At 53.0% G+C, this 14,407-nt stretch overlaps 1 protein-coding gene across 2 annotated transcripts in view; it reads right to left on the bottom strand.

Moving 5' to 3' along the window:
- Nucleotides 1–14,407, bottom strand: part of Nrg2 (neuregulin 2) — a 183,569-nt gene that overhangs the window by 21,366 nt on the left and 147,796 nt on the right. For both annotated transcript variants that reach the window (XM_057789105.1, XM_057789104.1), the window contains exons 3-4: nucleotides 8,472–8,590; nucleotides 564–684 (exon numbers count right to left, since the gene is read on the bottom strand). In XM_057789105.1, the coding sequence (XP_057645088.1) occupies nucleotides 564–684; nucleotides 8,472–8,590 (240 nt within the window). The remainder of the gene's footprint in view (nucleotides 1–563; nucleotides 685–8,471; nucleotides 8,591–14,407) is intronic.

Here is a 14,407-nt window from a genome sequence, read left to right as displayed (position 1 = left end):
CAGGACTGGCCACTGGGGGTCACCGGGACAGGAAGAACAGCCAGATCTGAGGCCGGCACTGGGATCTGGGGAGACCCTTATTTCCCCTAGATAACACAAGTGGGATCCGCAGGTACCAAGGGCTCTACAGCCTGCCTCCTGCCTTACTCTTCCAGGCTTCTTTCTACAGAAGAAGATGCAGTTGGGACATGCTCACCCAGGACAAATTTGGAGAGTTGCTTAGAGATGGGGAAGAAAGACAAAATGGTGGGGAAAGAGAGAGAGAAAACACCCAGTGCTTTAGGCGGGTACCCCCACCTCCCTGCAGGGCGGTAAGAGATGGACATGGGGAGACAGGCATTGAGAGCCTAGGAAAGTGGGTCTGCAGGAGTCCATGCACCCCTTAGAACTCACATATCTCCAGAGTCCAGAAAGAACCCGAAAGTGGACAAACCACCCTGCCTGTGCCCCTTGGGGATCATTTCCAAGTAGCTGGAAGCTCACTTTTTTTTAGAGCCCTCCACTTCTGCCCCAACATTTCCTCCCCTGCTCTCGGCCCTGTGCCCACCCTGCAGGTCACTTACTTGCAGGAGAGCTGGTTGATGCCCTCGATGTAGTAGCACACACCTCCATTCACACAGTAGGACTTGGCCGTCTCGTTGCACTTCCGGGCATGTCCCGACCACGACGACAGAGTGGTGCTCACTGGAGATACGAGAGACACGGGCTAGTGACCCACTGAGACCACCACGAGGCCCAGGGGTCACTTCCTTCATGTTCTTTCACGTCACTAGGATCTGCAGGACGCCTGGGCAGGGAAGATCTAGGGGGGAATCTCTTAGCAGGCAACAAAGCAAACGGGAAGCCCCACTGGACCATCCACCCAGTGTGACTCTGCATTCACACTCTTGGAAGACCTACAAAAGCCAGGCAACCGGTTTCTCACTGTTTTGGAGGGGTGGAAGAGAAAGAAAGAACTTCTCCATTGAAGGAAGACCTGACCTCTGCCCTGCCCCTGTCTCCCTCCTGGGGAGCTCCACCATAGGACTAGATGTTGGTGTGAGAATTGGCTTAGGAGAGAGAACCTGTATCCATTGCTCTGCTCAGACTCTTATTGTGGACCCCGGAACTCAGGGAAATGACACCTTCCAGATGCTGTCATTTTCTGAGCTCTGAGAAGGTGGCTGTGTATGTGGGGAGGAGGAGGAACTGGGCTTCCACGCTCTTCCTTCTTGTTCCCAGGCCTGGGATGTTATAAAGGCTGCCATGTCTTGTCTCTAGAAATGTTCGGTGTCTCCCTCATGTTCCCCTCCTTGTCAGCTGTTGCCTGTGGCGGGAGCCTTCCAGACCTTTGACAGCCTAAACTATGAATCTTGAACTTCAGGGCAATGTAGCCTGAGAGGGACGGGAGCAGGGAACAGCTGTGGGAGAAAGGCTGGGCTCTCAGGTTGCTAACCTGATGGATCAGGCTTGTCTGAAACAATGAAAAGAATGAATGTTCTGCTCCCTTATCAGGGGACGGTATCCAGAAAGCTGGCTTTAAATGCAAAATCCTCTTTTGTAAGGCACCCTCCACACTGACTTTCCGGGATGGGACACTAGGAGGAGTCCCTGCTCCGGGGCTCTCAGGGTCTCCGACTCCTGCCCAGCGGTGGTCCCCGACTGAAGTGTCTCACTCCACCTTGGCTACCCTTATCTCCTCTGGGATGGCAGCCTCCATTGCTCCCATCGGCAATGGGGAGGAGGTGAGAGGAGGAGGATGGAGCAGGCAGGCGCTTGGCACCCTCAGTGTTTAGACATGTAGGGAGACAGATGGAGCGCGGGGGACTGGAGTGTACACACAGCACAGCCTCTGTATATGTCTGCAGGAGCTCGCAGATAAAACTCAGTGGGTAGGGCCAGCTCCCGCCTTCCCCTCCATCCCATCCCTGTTGCAGAGTTGGCATCTCAGGCCCCACCCACCCCTACAGAGGGCTCCTCAGGGCTCCACCACAAACCCAGCTGGGACCCACATGCTGGCCAGAGAGAGAAAGCTTTGAACTGGCGTTTGCTTCACTTCTGGGTCACAGAGACCCAGAAAACAAAGAAAGGGACAGAGAACTAAGAGAAGAGACACAGTGCGGTGACCATGTCTGCAAGTTATAAAGTTCAACACTGGGCGGATCCTAGGGGTTGTCTTGCCCTTTGGTTACACCTCCAAGGAGGAGCGAGGAAAGAGAATGGCCAAGTCCCTCTCTAGAGCTGCAGCTGTGTATTCCTGCCAGATCCCCTGTGCCTTGTGAAAGAGCACGTCAGCACCAAGGCTTGACGTGAGCAGATGAATGTGGACCGCAGCCTGGGGCCTCCCAGGGGCCTTGGCTAAGCCAGAGGAATCTTGGCCCGGATCTGCCAGGCCCAGCATGGCTCCTCTGCAGCAATGGTGGCAGAGACCTCCTGCTGCCGGTCCTCATTGTCGTTCTGTGACTGTAGCAGACTGCAGTGGGGCTGCTGGGGTGGCAGGGACCACCGGAGAGAGATGGGACGGCAGCTGTGGAGTACTGAGTCTGGGCGGCCAATACCACACCACGGGGCTGATGCCAGGGCTCAGAGAGGTGTCAGGGAATAGTGGCCAAGGGCCTGTCCACCTCCTCTGCCGTGGTAAGACCTTCCCAAGCCACTTGGCATAGCTGTCCTGGTAGGTCCCAAGGTAGCATGTTCTTATCCCCTTGCCAGCACATCTGTATTTGCCACTGGTCTTTTGTGTTTGGAACAGCCAAGGTGGCAGGAATTCTAAGTGAGAAGGCTGCTCCCTTACCTCTCCACTGGGATGCTCACAGCAACCCCAAATCCAGTATGTCTAAAGTGATCTCCCAGTTTCCCGTCTCTTCCCTGTGCCTGTGAGCCCCAAGGTCCCAGAGAGCATCTTTTCTTTTTTCTTTGTTCTTTACTGCCATTTATCCTCAAGGACACTTCTTCCATCACCTCAAGAGGCTTGATGCATGCCTCCTACGTCCTCCCCTGGTCCAGGTCATCGTCACATCTTCCTTGAGTGACCTACTTGCTGGTCCTCCTGCCTCACACTTGCCTTCACTCCAGCGGCCACAGCAGTCTTTAGAATATGTAAATTATGCCAATCCCTCCATGATCAGGGCTCTTTGGTGGTGTCCCTTGGTAGTTGGAACAAAGCCCTCCGCCTTTCATTAGGTCTTATCTGGGCCTCACTCCATTTCTGTCGTGTTTTTAAATCCTGTTCTCTCAGCGTATTTTAACCACACTCATTTCAGCTTTTCTAACAAGCCAGGTGCCCTGCTGCCCAGGGCCTCTCAGATACCAGCGTCTCAGTGCAGCCTCTCCTGGCTTCTCAAGACGGCTACAATCTTTATGCTCACTGCACAAGCTTCTGCTGGTAGTGTTTATTCTACACGGATTAAGGAACCAAGTTTGCCATTACTAGCTCCGAATCACTAGAACCCTGGCTCCTTGGGGCATAGCCACCTGTCACGCTTCACTAAACCCCAGCATCTAACCAAATGCTTGACACAGAATAGGTGCTTAACATGGTTGACAGAATGAACAAACGCATATCTGATTCTCAAGGGGAAGTACCCTCTGCTGCTTCCCTGAGCATAGGCCAGTGTCCTTCAGCCCGGGGAATGAATGATACCTTTTCTCCTCTCTCTTGCAAATGTTGCTGAGAGGTTGTTAGGGATGTGAAGTCAAATCTACAATGAGCTCCCTCTTCATCCCTACTAAGATGGCTAGAAAGTAGATCCAGAAGATAGCCAGTGATAGAGAGGATATGGAGGAACCAGAACCCCAAGGCACCCCTGGTGGGCATGTACAGTGGTGTGGCTGCTTAGACATCTAGTTTGGGAGTTCTTTTTTGGTTGTTTAGTTTTTTGAGACAGGGTTTTTCTGTGTGGCCCTGGCTATCATGGAACTTGCTCTGTAGACCAGGTTGGCCTCGAACTCACAGTGATCCACCTGCCTCTGCCTCCTGAGTGCTGGGATTAAAGGCGTGCACCACCATCTCCCGGCCTCTGGGAGTTCTTTGAAAAAAAAGAAAAAAGTTAAATTCCCAGCGTTACCATACACTCAAGAAATTCCACTCATGGGTGTATCCTCAAGACTGAAAGCCTGTGTGCTTACAAACACCTGAACATGAATGTCTGCAGAAGCATTAATCATCAGCCCAGATGTGGAAGTGATCCAAATGATTCAACAATTCAAACTATTAAATGGATGAATAAAATGTCGTCCATTCACACACTAGAATATCACTTCACCATAAAAGGAATGCACTCGCCCATGCTCCAGCATGGATGGGCCTTAAGATATGGTAAGGCCACTTACTATATGGTTATACTTGTACAAAATGTCTACTATAAATTAATCCACAGGGGCAGAAAACAAGAGTAGTAGTCGTGGGATTAAAGAAGTGGGGGGTGACTGCTAACACACATGACTTGTCTGGGGTCATGATGAGAATGTTCTGAATTAGTGGGGATAGTTACATAAGCTGGTGACTATACTGAAAACCACTGAGTCATACTTTAAAAGAACAAATTTTATGGTATGCAAATTACATCTAAAAAAATCAATTAAAAACATGACCAGAAGGAGAAAACCCAGGACGTAGTTACCATGAGTGTCATGGTGCACGGAGGAAGGTGAGATGGGACAGAGGCTGAGCAGGAACACTGATTCCCTCTCTGCTGTCCAGGCTGCAGCGCTGTCCTGCTTTTAGTGCGGCAGACTTCCGCCCCTCGTGAAGGTTCAGACCCACTGCCTGAGCTATTCAGCTGTGCAGCTGCGTATTTGGCTCCTTTTCTCTTAGTTCAGGTGTTCATCCTCCCCCTACTTTGTTAGGAGAGGCGCATGCTCTCAGGCTGAGGACTACCTTCCTGTCAGTCATTTCTATGTTGATAATCAAGGCTGTGTCTTTCTGGAACTCAGAGCAGGGTCAGGCTGAATACAACCCATGTGTTAGTGTGTTCATGTGCAGATGTGTTCAACCAGCTACTCCCTTGCCCAGAGGCCTCTACCACATGCCTACACCTCATGCCAAAGCTGCCTGCCCTGTGCTTGGTATCCTGGGTCAGTTCCCTTTCACTTGGGGCAGGGTTGCTGGTTTCTGTAAGGCAGACAGGGATTGCACTATGCAGACTGTTTTGTTCCAAGCTCTGTCTGTGTCTGTAGACTCCTTTTCCCGAGGCTGGAAGCTCCCTTAAGACCCAGAGCTGCCACTTCCGGAGGGCCTGCTCCGATCTGGGAAAGACAACCATGGCCCCAACCTAGTGGAGAGGTAGGTAGCCATCCAAGAGTGGGATGATGCCCTTTGACGCCCTACCCTGCCCCTGTGGCCCTACTTCCCTGGGGCCTGGGCAGGGCCCCACCAACCCACCTTGGGATGAGTCATTGGGGGCAGGCTCAGCTGCCCGCTGCCGGCCCTCCACCCCCTCCTCAGGGTGTGGTTTCTGCAGACCTGCTGGGTTTCGCTGGTAAACACGGAATCCATGCATCTCTGCTTGGGAAATCAGCTATGACCACATCTCTACATCAAGAGTCGTCTTGCCTGCTGTGGACTGGACACAGCAGCCAGGCAAAGAGATGTGTACGGTATATGCAAGGATGCATGAGAGTGTGGGCGAGGTGCAGATAGCAGCCTCAGCAGCAAGCTCAGAATCGCAGGAGTCCAGGAGAAGCTTAACACACGTAACTCAGCCTAAGGGAGGAAAGCTGAGCTTTAGGAAGGGAAGGCACTTGCATGGGACACAGAGCTGGAACCAGTGCAAATGTTGGAGCTCTTGCTCCTCCTGGGCCTCTGCTCTCACACCAGGCTGCAGGGGCAAGAGGCATTGAAGTCTGTGGGCTGCTGGGATTCCATCTGTGCATGAGATCCTATGCTCAGCCCAAAGGTGCACTACCTGCTTCTGAAGCCTATGGAAGACTGGCATGCTGCAGGCTGAGGGGTCATTCATGTCTGTGGTTGCAGCTTCCTGGTGAGTCAGACCCTCTAGACTCTGGCCCTGCACAATGGCGAGGGCACAGCTGCGGCGTTCTGTGCAGGAACCCTTCCTGCTCCTTTTGTCTCACAAAGAGATATCTTGCTTTGTCTCATACAGGGCCATCGATCGGGGTACTCTACCTCCTTACTGCCCTTATGCACACAGATAAGCCTGGCAAAGATGGTGCCCCATCTACCTGAACATGTGTGCATGTGACCTCAGCAGGATGAATAAGAATACCTTCTCATACCTGCCCCCGGGAGGATGCAGAGATGGGGGCTGGCTGAGGTGGGACTCTCTGAGACAGGTGCCATCTCTTTCTGCTTCACTCCCTAAACACGGGAGATGCTGTTTCATAGTAGAAAAGAAAGAAACCAACCCACTCCCAGTCTTGAATCTCTTCTATCTGGAGCCGGCATGACCTTTGGACTTCCTAGTCTCATGAGCGAACACATGGTTTCCTTAGGGTCATTTCAAGTTGGATACTTGTCAGTTCTAACCAGGAGTCCTCATCAATAAATGAGAAATGCAAAGTTCAAGACAGATCAGAGACTGTCTGCCCACTGCAGTGGAGGTGGCAGGTGCTAAGCCCAGGTACATCCCGTGGGACAGCTTGAGAGCCACTGGACCCAGGCCTCTGTCACCATTTTCAGGCCGGGACATGGAGGAGGCCACAAAGGCCCTGGAATAGCTCCCTCTCTCTTTTTTAAATTAAAAAATGATATTGGAAGCAGGATATGGTAGCATTTATCCCCACACTTGGGAGGCAGAAGCAGGTGGATCTCTGTGAGTTCAAGGCCAGCCTAGTCTACATGGTGAGTTCCTGGACAGCCAGCACTACATAGAGAGACCCTGTCTCAACAAACAAACAAACAAACAACAACAAAGATATTGAAATTCAGGCCTTGTACATGCTAGGTAAGAGCTCTCCTGCTGAACTGCGTTCCTAACCCTAGGTTGTAATTTCTTTAATATTGTGAGGTAGGCATTGTGCTAGTACCCGAGGCCAGGGCAGTAAACAGGCTCACGGAGGGTCAAGACCGAGTTTACTAATGACCTTCTTATTGTAGAGCTCTATCAGTAGCAAGCTGTTTGACTTTGGGCAAAATACACAACCTCTCTGAGCCCTTCCCAAAGAAGAGTACACAAGACAAGGCAGAGAGTCTGGCTCAGCAAATCGTAGATGTGACCAGAATTTTCAGGGGCCAGCATCATCCCTACTCTTGTCCCTTCCTTGAGGCTCTTCCTGAGCTGGGAGGTCAAAGTACAGAACAAATCCAATAACAGTATGGAATTCAAGAGATGCCACCAAACCATGGGGAGGGGTCAAGAGGTAGCCCAGAACTGGGTTTGGACCCAGAGTAACACTGTTAGGAGGTCAAGGAGGAAGGCTGCCAGGGGCTTGAAAGGGTACGGATGGGAACTGCTGTAGAAGAGTGAGCTCATCTGGGAATGACCTGATCTTGGGGCCAGAGGGGAAAGGAGTAAGCCCTTGTGTGGAGGTCCTTGGGAAGGGTGTGGCTTCAAGCAGGCACTTTAGAAGTCCCTTGCTCTGCGAATTGGGGATAAAGTCTGAGCCGCGGCTGCCCTTGAGATCGGGAACGGAGTGGAAAGGACAGATATGAGAAAGATCTAGAAAACATACTGCCCAGGATATGGAGACTCAGAGGCATGAGAGTCCGAGAAGCCTGAGGTCTCCAGCGAGCACAGGGCAGACAGATCTGCTCTGGCTGTGGCCTTGGCAATGTGGCAGGATCCCCTTTAAGTCAGCACTGGGTCTGGGAAGCACTTCAAGGCTGTGCAGTGGCAATGTAGTCAGGGGGCAACATACACAGGGTCAGATCCTATGCCAGGGGCAGGGCGTGGTGAACAGCAAGCCCTACACGGTAGGCTCAATCTGTCGGTGCCCAGCATAGGCAGGGAGGAGAGGGGACACTTTCTAGGTCCCAAAGCCAGGCCTGACAACCCAGCAGAAAGAGATTCTCTGTTGTGGCACTGGGCCAGACACTGAGCCAGCAAGCCAGACAGTTCTGAGGGTCTCTTTTGTCAGTCTTCAAAGTGGGCACACAGTCAGTGAGCCGGGCCTGTTATCCTTAAATGGAGACTGCCCACAGGTGCCCAATGATGCAGTTGGCAACAGACAGGCAGCTCACACCCACCCCAGGCCCGTCTCTCCCCAGTCTTGCTCCTGACAGCCCAGCCTCCCGTAATTGCCTTCTAAAAATATCCTTCCCCCCACCCCCACCTCTTGATTTCAAAATATTTAGTTTTCAGGGTATTTAAAATGAGAGCTGGCGGCTCTTCCAGGCCCAGATAACAAAACTAAACATTTATGCTTTGACTGCATTTCTCTGGATTGGCTGAGATCTGGGGTTGATAATGCAGCAGCAGGAGGGAGGGAGTTGAGCGCAAGACAGATCACGTGCCGGTCTCCTGAGGGGCAGCCCATCAGCTCTGCCAACCCTCCACCACCCGGGACCCTTCCCTTTCTCGAGGGCCACCTACCGCTGTTAACGTGGAGCCGGCCCCGCACGGTGTCCTTCCCAAGGATGTTCTCCGCCTCGCAGACATACTCCCCCGCATCCTCCACCTTCACTTTGTTGAACTGCAGTCGGGAGTTCTTTCTGGGTTTGGGAGAGGAAAGAGGGAGAGAGGTGTGAGCCAGGGCCAGTGGACCTTATCAGTGGTCACTGAGTGGTCACTTCAAAGAACCACCGTGGTTGTATAGGCTGGGCGAGAAGAAGGTCCCTCAGGCCATTTTTTTTTTTTTTTTTTTTCTGGAGTGCAGGTGATACACTAAACCCTGGAACAGGAGGAGACTTGAACCCTCAGGACAACACATCCAGCCAAAGCACACATGTTCTAACTATGAATTCTCACATCTTTTTTCTCGGGCTGGGTTTCTCTGTACCACTTTTTCTTGGGGGAAGAATGCCAGGGCCCTTAGGGAAATCAGGTGGCCACATCTCTCATTCCCAGTTGCTTTTGCCATCCATAGAAGTAGGAGATTGTCACTATTCAGGGTTATGGTTTGAACGTGCTTCCCGAAGTCCACTGGTCCCCACTGCAATGGTACTAGAAGGTCAAGAAGACACGTTTAGAGAAGGCCCTCATACCCTTGATTTTGGAATTCCCAGCCTCTATAACTATGGGCTAAACACATCCCTACTGTTTATAAGTGAGCCCATCTGGATGCTCTCCTAGGGCAGCAGCATGTACTCCAACTCCCGGACACCAGGGAGAGCATCTCTCTGATAGCTTCATGGCAATTGTATCAATTCAGGGTACCACTCCACGTCTTTCTCCTACTGTTGACTCAGGCTTGCCATTGAGGGGCGCTCTGTAGCCTCTCCAAGAGGCTTTTGTTTAACTCCATCCTCAGCTGTGTAACAAGCACCTCCCAAATGCTGGAAACCATGTATTCCAGGGTCTAGAGCCTTAGGGCCAATTAGGGTATTCTCTTCTAATGTACGGGCAAGCTCAGTCTTAGAGGGCTCTTGGATTGTGGGTAGACACTCAGCAAGGCAGAGCAGAGGTAGGCTAGAAGCTGAGGTCAGAGAACACACCAGAAGCTAGGGCTAGCCCCTTCCTCCAGTCTCTCACTTGAGAGGTCTCAGGCAAGGTCCTAGCAGCTCCTCCCCCAAGCTGTGATTCCAGAGCATCTGGCTTCGTCTGCTTTCTGAAAATACGACTAAACCTTGCTTCCTCCTGGAGGCTTCCCTGCCTTGGTTCTGCAAGGCTCTACTCACAGCACCCAACACTTCCTGAAACTGATGATGCTCTTTGGGGTCCAGAAAGTGCTCAGGATAAAGCTAGGGACCTGAGAAAGGACATAGTGTGCCATGCTGTGACCTCCTCTTCTTTTTAGTGAGGGATCAAAAACCAGATTCCTTGCATGTGCAGAGCTGGCTGGAGTGTGTGCGGGGGGGGGGGGGGGGGTATAGCCAGGCTGCCACTGTCCTGCCTAAGCTCCAGGGATGCAAAAGTGAGCCATGATACTGCTGGGATAAGGATTGGTGTGGGGATGGGGGACAGGATATGGGGAAGGAATGGGGGGAGAGTTGAGCAGAAAGCACCTCCCTCTTGGTTTTGGAAATGGCCTCTTCTCAAGCATCTCATTCCCAGATTCCCATAAGGTTGCTGCAGACTGATGGACCTTACTGCAGTGGCGCTGGCCTCGCTAGTGAGATGACGGTGGCTTAACTCTATGCCCTACCATTCCTGGTTCGCGCTGGGTTTCTCCTAGGGCGCGTGCCTGCCCACGGCCCTCCCCTATCAACTAGTTTCCTTCACTAAGCAGAGCTCCCGAGGCCGCTCTGACCAAGCGAGTATCTGCTTCCCAGCTCAACCTAATTAGATAACCATAGCGTCCCACTTCCCGGGGACAAAGCTCTCCTCACTTTCCTGCATGCTGGATAGGCGGGGTGGGAGATGGTGTTAGCTGAGCGCAAAAGCGATTGTGCACAGGGGACCCAGAGCCAGCAAGATCTTCATGGTCGCCCGCAGCTGCACTAAAAGGAGCTTTTCTCGTATGATGGCATTTGTAGCAGGACAAGGCAGAACATCTAAGCAGCAGCACAGACTTGGAGGAAGGACTCCCACCCAAGGGCGCATAAGACCAGGATCAACGAGCATCAGGGCTTGGCAAAGGCTCCCCTTTTGGACAAGAAAGTGGAGACAACTCTCAGGTGCAGCAGGTATAGGCATCTTGATCCACGGGGGCCCCAGAGGTCTCAGGGAAACGGGATCCAGAACTGCAGCTGGGAGTGGCCCTGGACTCTCAGGCCCTGAAGTTGCTGGGACTCTCCTCATCCACAGGTCCATCTGGAGTCCCTAGGATCCAGGGCTCTCTTCTTGCCTTCCTGGAAGGCAGGCAGGGTGCACGCTCCTGCTACCCCATCAATTTGCTGACCCGGGTCTGCCCCTGCAAAGGGAGCTGTTCCACCCTCCCTAGCCGGTTCTCTGCTGGGAAGGACAGGATCTGGGCAGCCCCACACTTTCCTCAGTGCCTACCTCCCCTGCCTGCCTGAGGGGCCTGTCCCAGCCTGCCCCTCATAAATAAGGGAACAGGCGGTTCTGCAGGGGAGGGCCTGTACCCTGGGCTCGGGGGGCAAGTGTTCTCCTGGATCGGGAAGGCCTGGATGACAATGCAGTTTGGCGGGCACGGAGACAGACAGTCAGCCCCTGTCGGGAAGACGGTCTCTGCCAGCAAACAGAGATGCCAACGCTGGATGTAGCCCGGGCAGGTAGAGCATAAGGAACTCAGGGAGGAAGGAGAGAAAGGCTCCTCAGAGAGGAGACTCCTAGCTCTGTGCGTGGTTCTGGCTCCCTTGCTAGTGAGATGTGCTCAGTAAGAGAGTGGGTAGTTCTCTTGAAGTCACTTTGGTCACAGGTAATGAGAAGTTCCCTGTCATGGCCTCCTCCTCCACAGCTAACAGGACAGGTGGGACCAGGGATGGCCATTTCAGAAGGCAGCATGTGGGGGAGGGGCCATGCCTGCCACCTAGGGAAAGACCTGACTAGGCCTTGTCTCTGGATTAAGTCACCCACGTGTCAGATGAATCTGAGGCCCTACCAGGAAGTAAGTTGTTTAGAAGGTTGGACCATCCATAGGGGCCCCTGTTCAGCTTCTTGAGGGACGACCTCACACGCAGGAGAGGAGGGCCAGCCCTGGGAGGTTCTTCTCAGTCTCACACTGACTGTGGATCTCTGCTTCCAGGCTTATAGGGGAGCAGGGGGATGAGGGGCAGATGCTCCTGTGAGGAGCAGGGATGGATTGCTCAGTGGTGAGATGAACTGTCTAAAGTACTGTTAGAGACCATGAGCTGACTGGAGGGCTAGGGCAGATAGATAGTCCCATGTCACAGTGTTCATCTGGGCCTTGGAGGGCTGTGCAGGGACAGGAGGGGCAATTTTCCTACTACAGGGGACAGCCTGGGCCCAAGTCCAGGGTTGTGAAAGGAAAGACCAGAAATTGGGTCTCTAGTTGGGATGGATCGGCAGGGTGGTGTGATGTTTAGGCCAGCAAGGAGGGAGGACCCCAAGGCTGTCAGATAAGGAAGGGTTAATCTCGTGGGGGTCTGGATCGGAAAGGATCATTTGTAGGGGACCAATCATAAGCAAAACAGGGTGCAAGACTGATCAACTTTTTTTCTCTGAAAAATGGGTGGAAGCTATTATTATAGATAATAATTATATCTAATACAATATAATATATTATATTAATATGTATTCTATATCATTATATTACATATAATATATATTATTATTATTATTATTATTATACCAGATTCTATGCTGGAAATTGGCCCAGCGCCTCATGAAGGCAGGGGCCACAGCTGTCTTATTCATCAGTGTCTCCTGAACCTCTAGCAGAGTGCATGACACACAGCCAGTACTCTGTACCCACAGGTTAGCTGCATCAATTAATTCACAAAGGGGCCCGGGGCCCGGAAGGTGTCCAAGAGTAAGGCAGGAGAGGATGAGAAGCTAGGAGGGGAGAAGGTGAGAAACATTTAGGGCAGGGAAGTCAGGTCCATCTGCAGAGGTGGCAAGGGTCAGGTGCTGGGGGTGCCGGGTGTGCGCAGCAGAGGAGCTGGATGACGAGCAGCTGGGTTAGTGAGGGTGGGGCGGAGGGGCTGGTTGGGAGCATTCTGAGTCAGAGACCCCTTAGGAGTGGCGTTTGGGGCTCAGCTGGCAGCACAATGTGGAACCTGGGTGAAACTGCCATCATGCCTACAGCTGGAGGCCTGGGTCTCAGAGGGGCAGAACCATAAGAGGGTGGCATCACCCACTGGCGCCGAGGGAGAGAGCAGTGAAGGCTAAGATGCGGGAAAGCCCAGCACCAGTGGAATCAGGGAGGTCTGACTCCCAGGAGGGCCAGCTGAGAAGCCACGGGGAGAGGCAGCCGGTGTCACTGTGCCAAGCACAGCTGGGAGGCCCAGACTTGGGAGCCCAGAGGTCATGGGGTGGAGGGACTGGGCTGTGCTCAACTGGCTGCCTTGGGGAAGGCAGTGTAGCCAGAGGATGAGAGGTGTGGAGCAGGGGCCTGAGGTGACTCGCACAGAGGTGGAAGGAACAAGGGAGACAGGCAATAGCTGGAAGCGGGGAGGAGGCAGTAGCCAGGGATCCTGGCTCAGAAGAGGCATGGGCAGGGTAGTCTACTGGGAGGGAGAGGGGGAGAGGCTAAAGTGACCAAAGAAAGACGGGAACTGGTGGCGCCTCAGCAGAGTGGAGCGCATGTGCATGCATGCATGCATGCGTGTGTGTGTGTGTGTGTGTGTAAGTGGCGTGAGTATGTGAGTGTGCGAGTGAGTGTGTGTGTATCACAAGGCAGGGTATGAGGCAGTGTGGTGCCAGGCCTGGTGAGACAGGGATGGGCAGTTGAGTGCCATGTTGGGAGCAGTGCAAGAGGTCAAGGGCCAGCACCTTCCCTGGGCTTTGTAGACTCAGGGAGAAGCTGGGGTTGGGGGAGGTGCCCGCTCCAGCCCTAGCTCCGTGAGTCCTGTCTACTAGTTCTACTAGTTCTTCTAGGCTGGAACCAAGACTATAGCGGGGTGGTGAGGAGGAGTGGGGGTACCTGGTTGGTTAGGCTGAATTTCTTGCCAGTGTTATAGAGAAGGGACACAGAGGGACGCTACCCCAAACCTCCCCACCTTTCTAACTACCGTAACTCTCTTATTTGCAGCCACAGACCTCTTATCTAAACCCGCCCTGCATGGCTCTTTGCCTGGGCCACTTTCTGTCTTTGTCTCGAGTAACTGGTTTCCTTTGGTTCGAGTCTTGGAAGGAGAAGGGAGGCAAAGCCAAGCTCTTGAACCCCACTTCTCTACTCAGGTTGCAGGCCTCTGAGGTGTGATAGGGGCAGCCTGAGCCTGTACCTAACACTTTCTGTTGTGGGTAGGCTGATGCTCTCTGAAGCAATAGACAGCCTAGTTTGCATTTTGTGGATGGCTGGGGGAAATGACATCTCCGAAGTGGGTGGTTGCAGGCTACTCTGGGGGGTGGGGGCAGAAAAGACTTGAGGGGTTCCTTAGTCTACCTAGACCCCAGAGCCCACAGAGAAAGGTCGGGTAGAAGTGCGTTTAGTGGCGGACAGGTAGGAGCTGCCTTAGACTCCTGGTTCTCCCAGCACCCCCTGCCCCTTGCCTGGATGGTGGTGAGTATCTTTCTCAGCCTGAAGACTCACAGAGTGCGCACACCATGGTCCTGACACATTCATTCAGGACTAAAAACAATCTGCATGCCATGGGGAAGTGCAGCAGGCGACCCCCTGATGCCAGTCAGCGGTCTCTTCCCACTTACTAAGCTCTCCAAAAATGGCGACTTGTCAAGTCAGGACCCCAGCCTTTTGTCTTATGTGACTTCCCAAAGACTTTCCACCAACAGGGGCTTCCACCTTAAATTGCCAGATTTGGGATCTCTCAGATGGATGACAAGCA

The sequence above is a fragment of the Chionomys nivalis genome, chromosome 14 (assembly GCF_950005125.1).
Source record: "Chionomys nivalis chromosome 14, mChiNiv1.1, whole genome shotgun sequence".
Classification (NCBI taxonomy): Eukaryota; Metazoa; Chordata; class Mammalia; order Rodentia; family Cricetidae; genus Chionomys; species Chionomys nivalis.
This window is presented reverse-complemented; position numbering and strand designations above follow the sequence as displayed.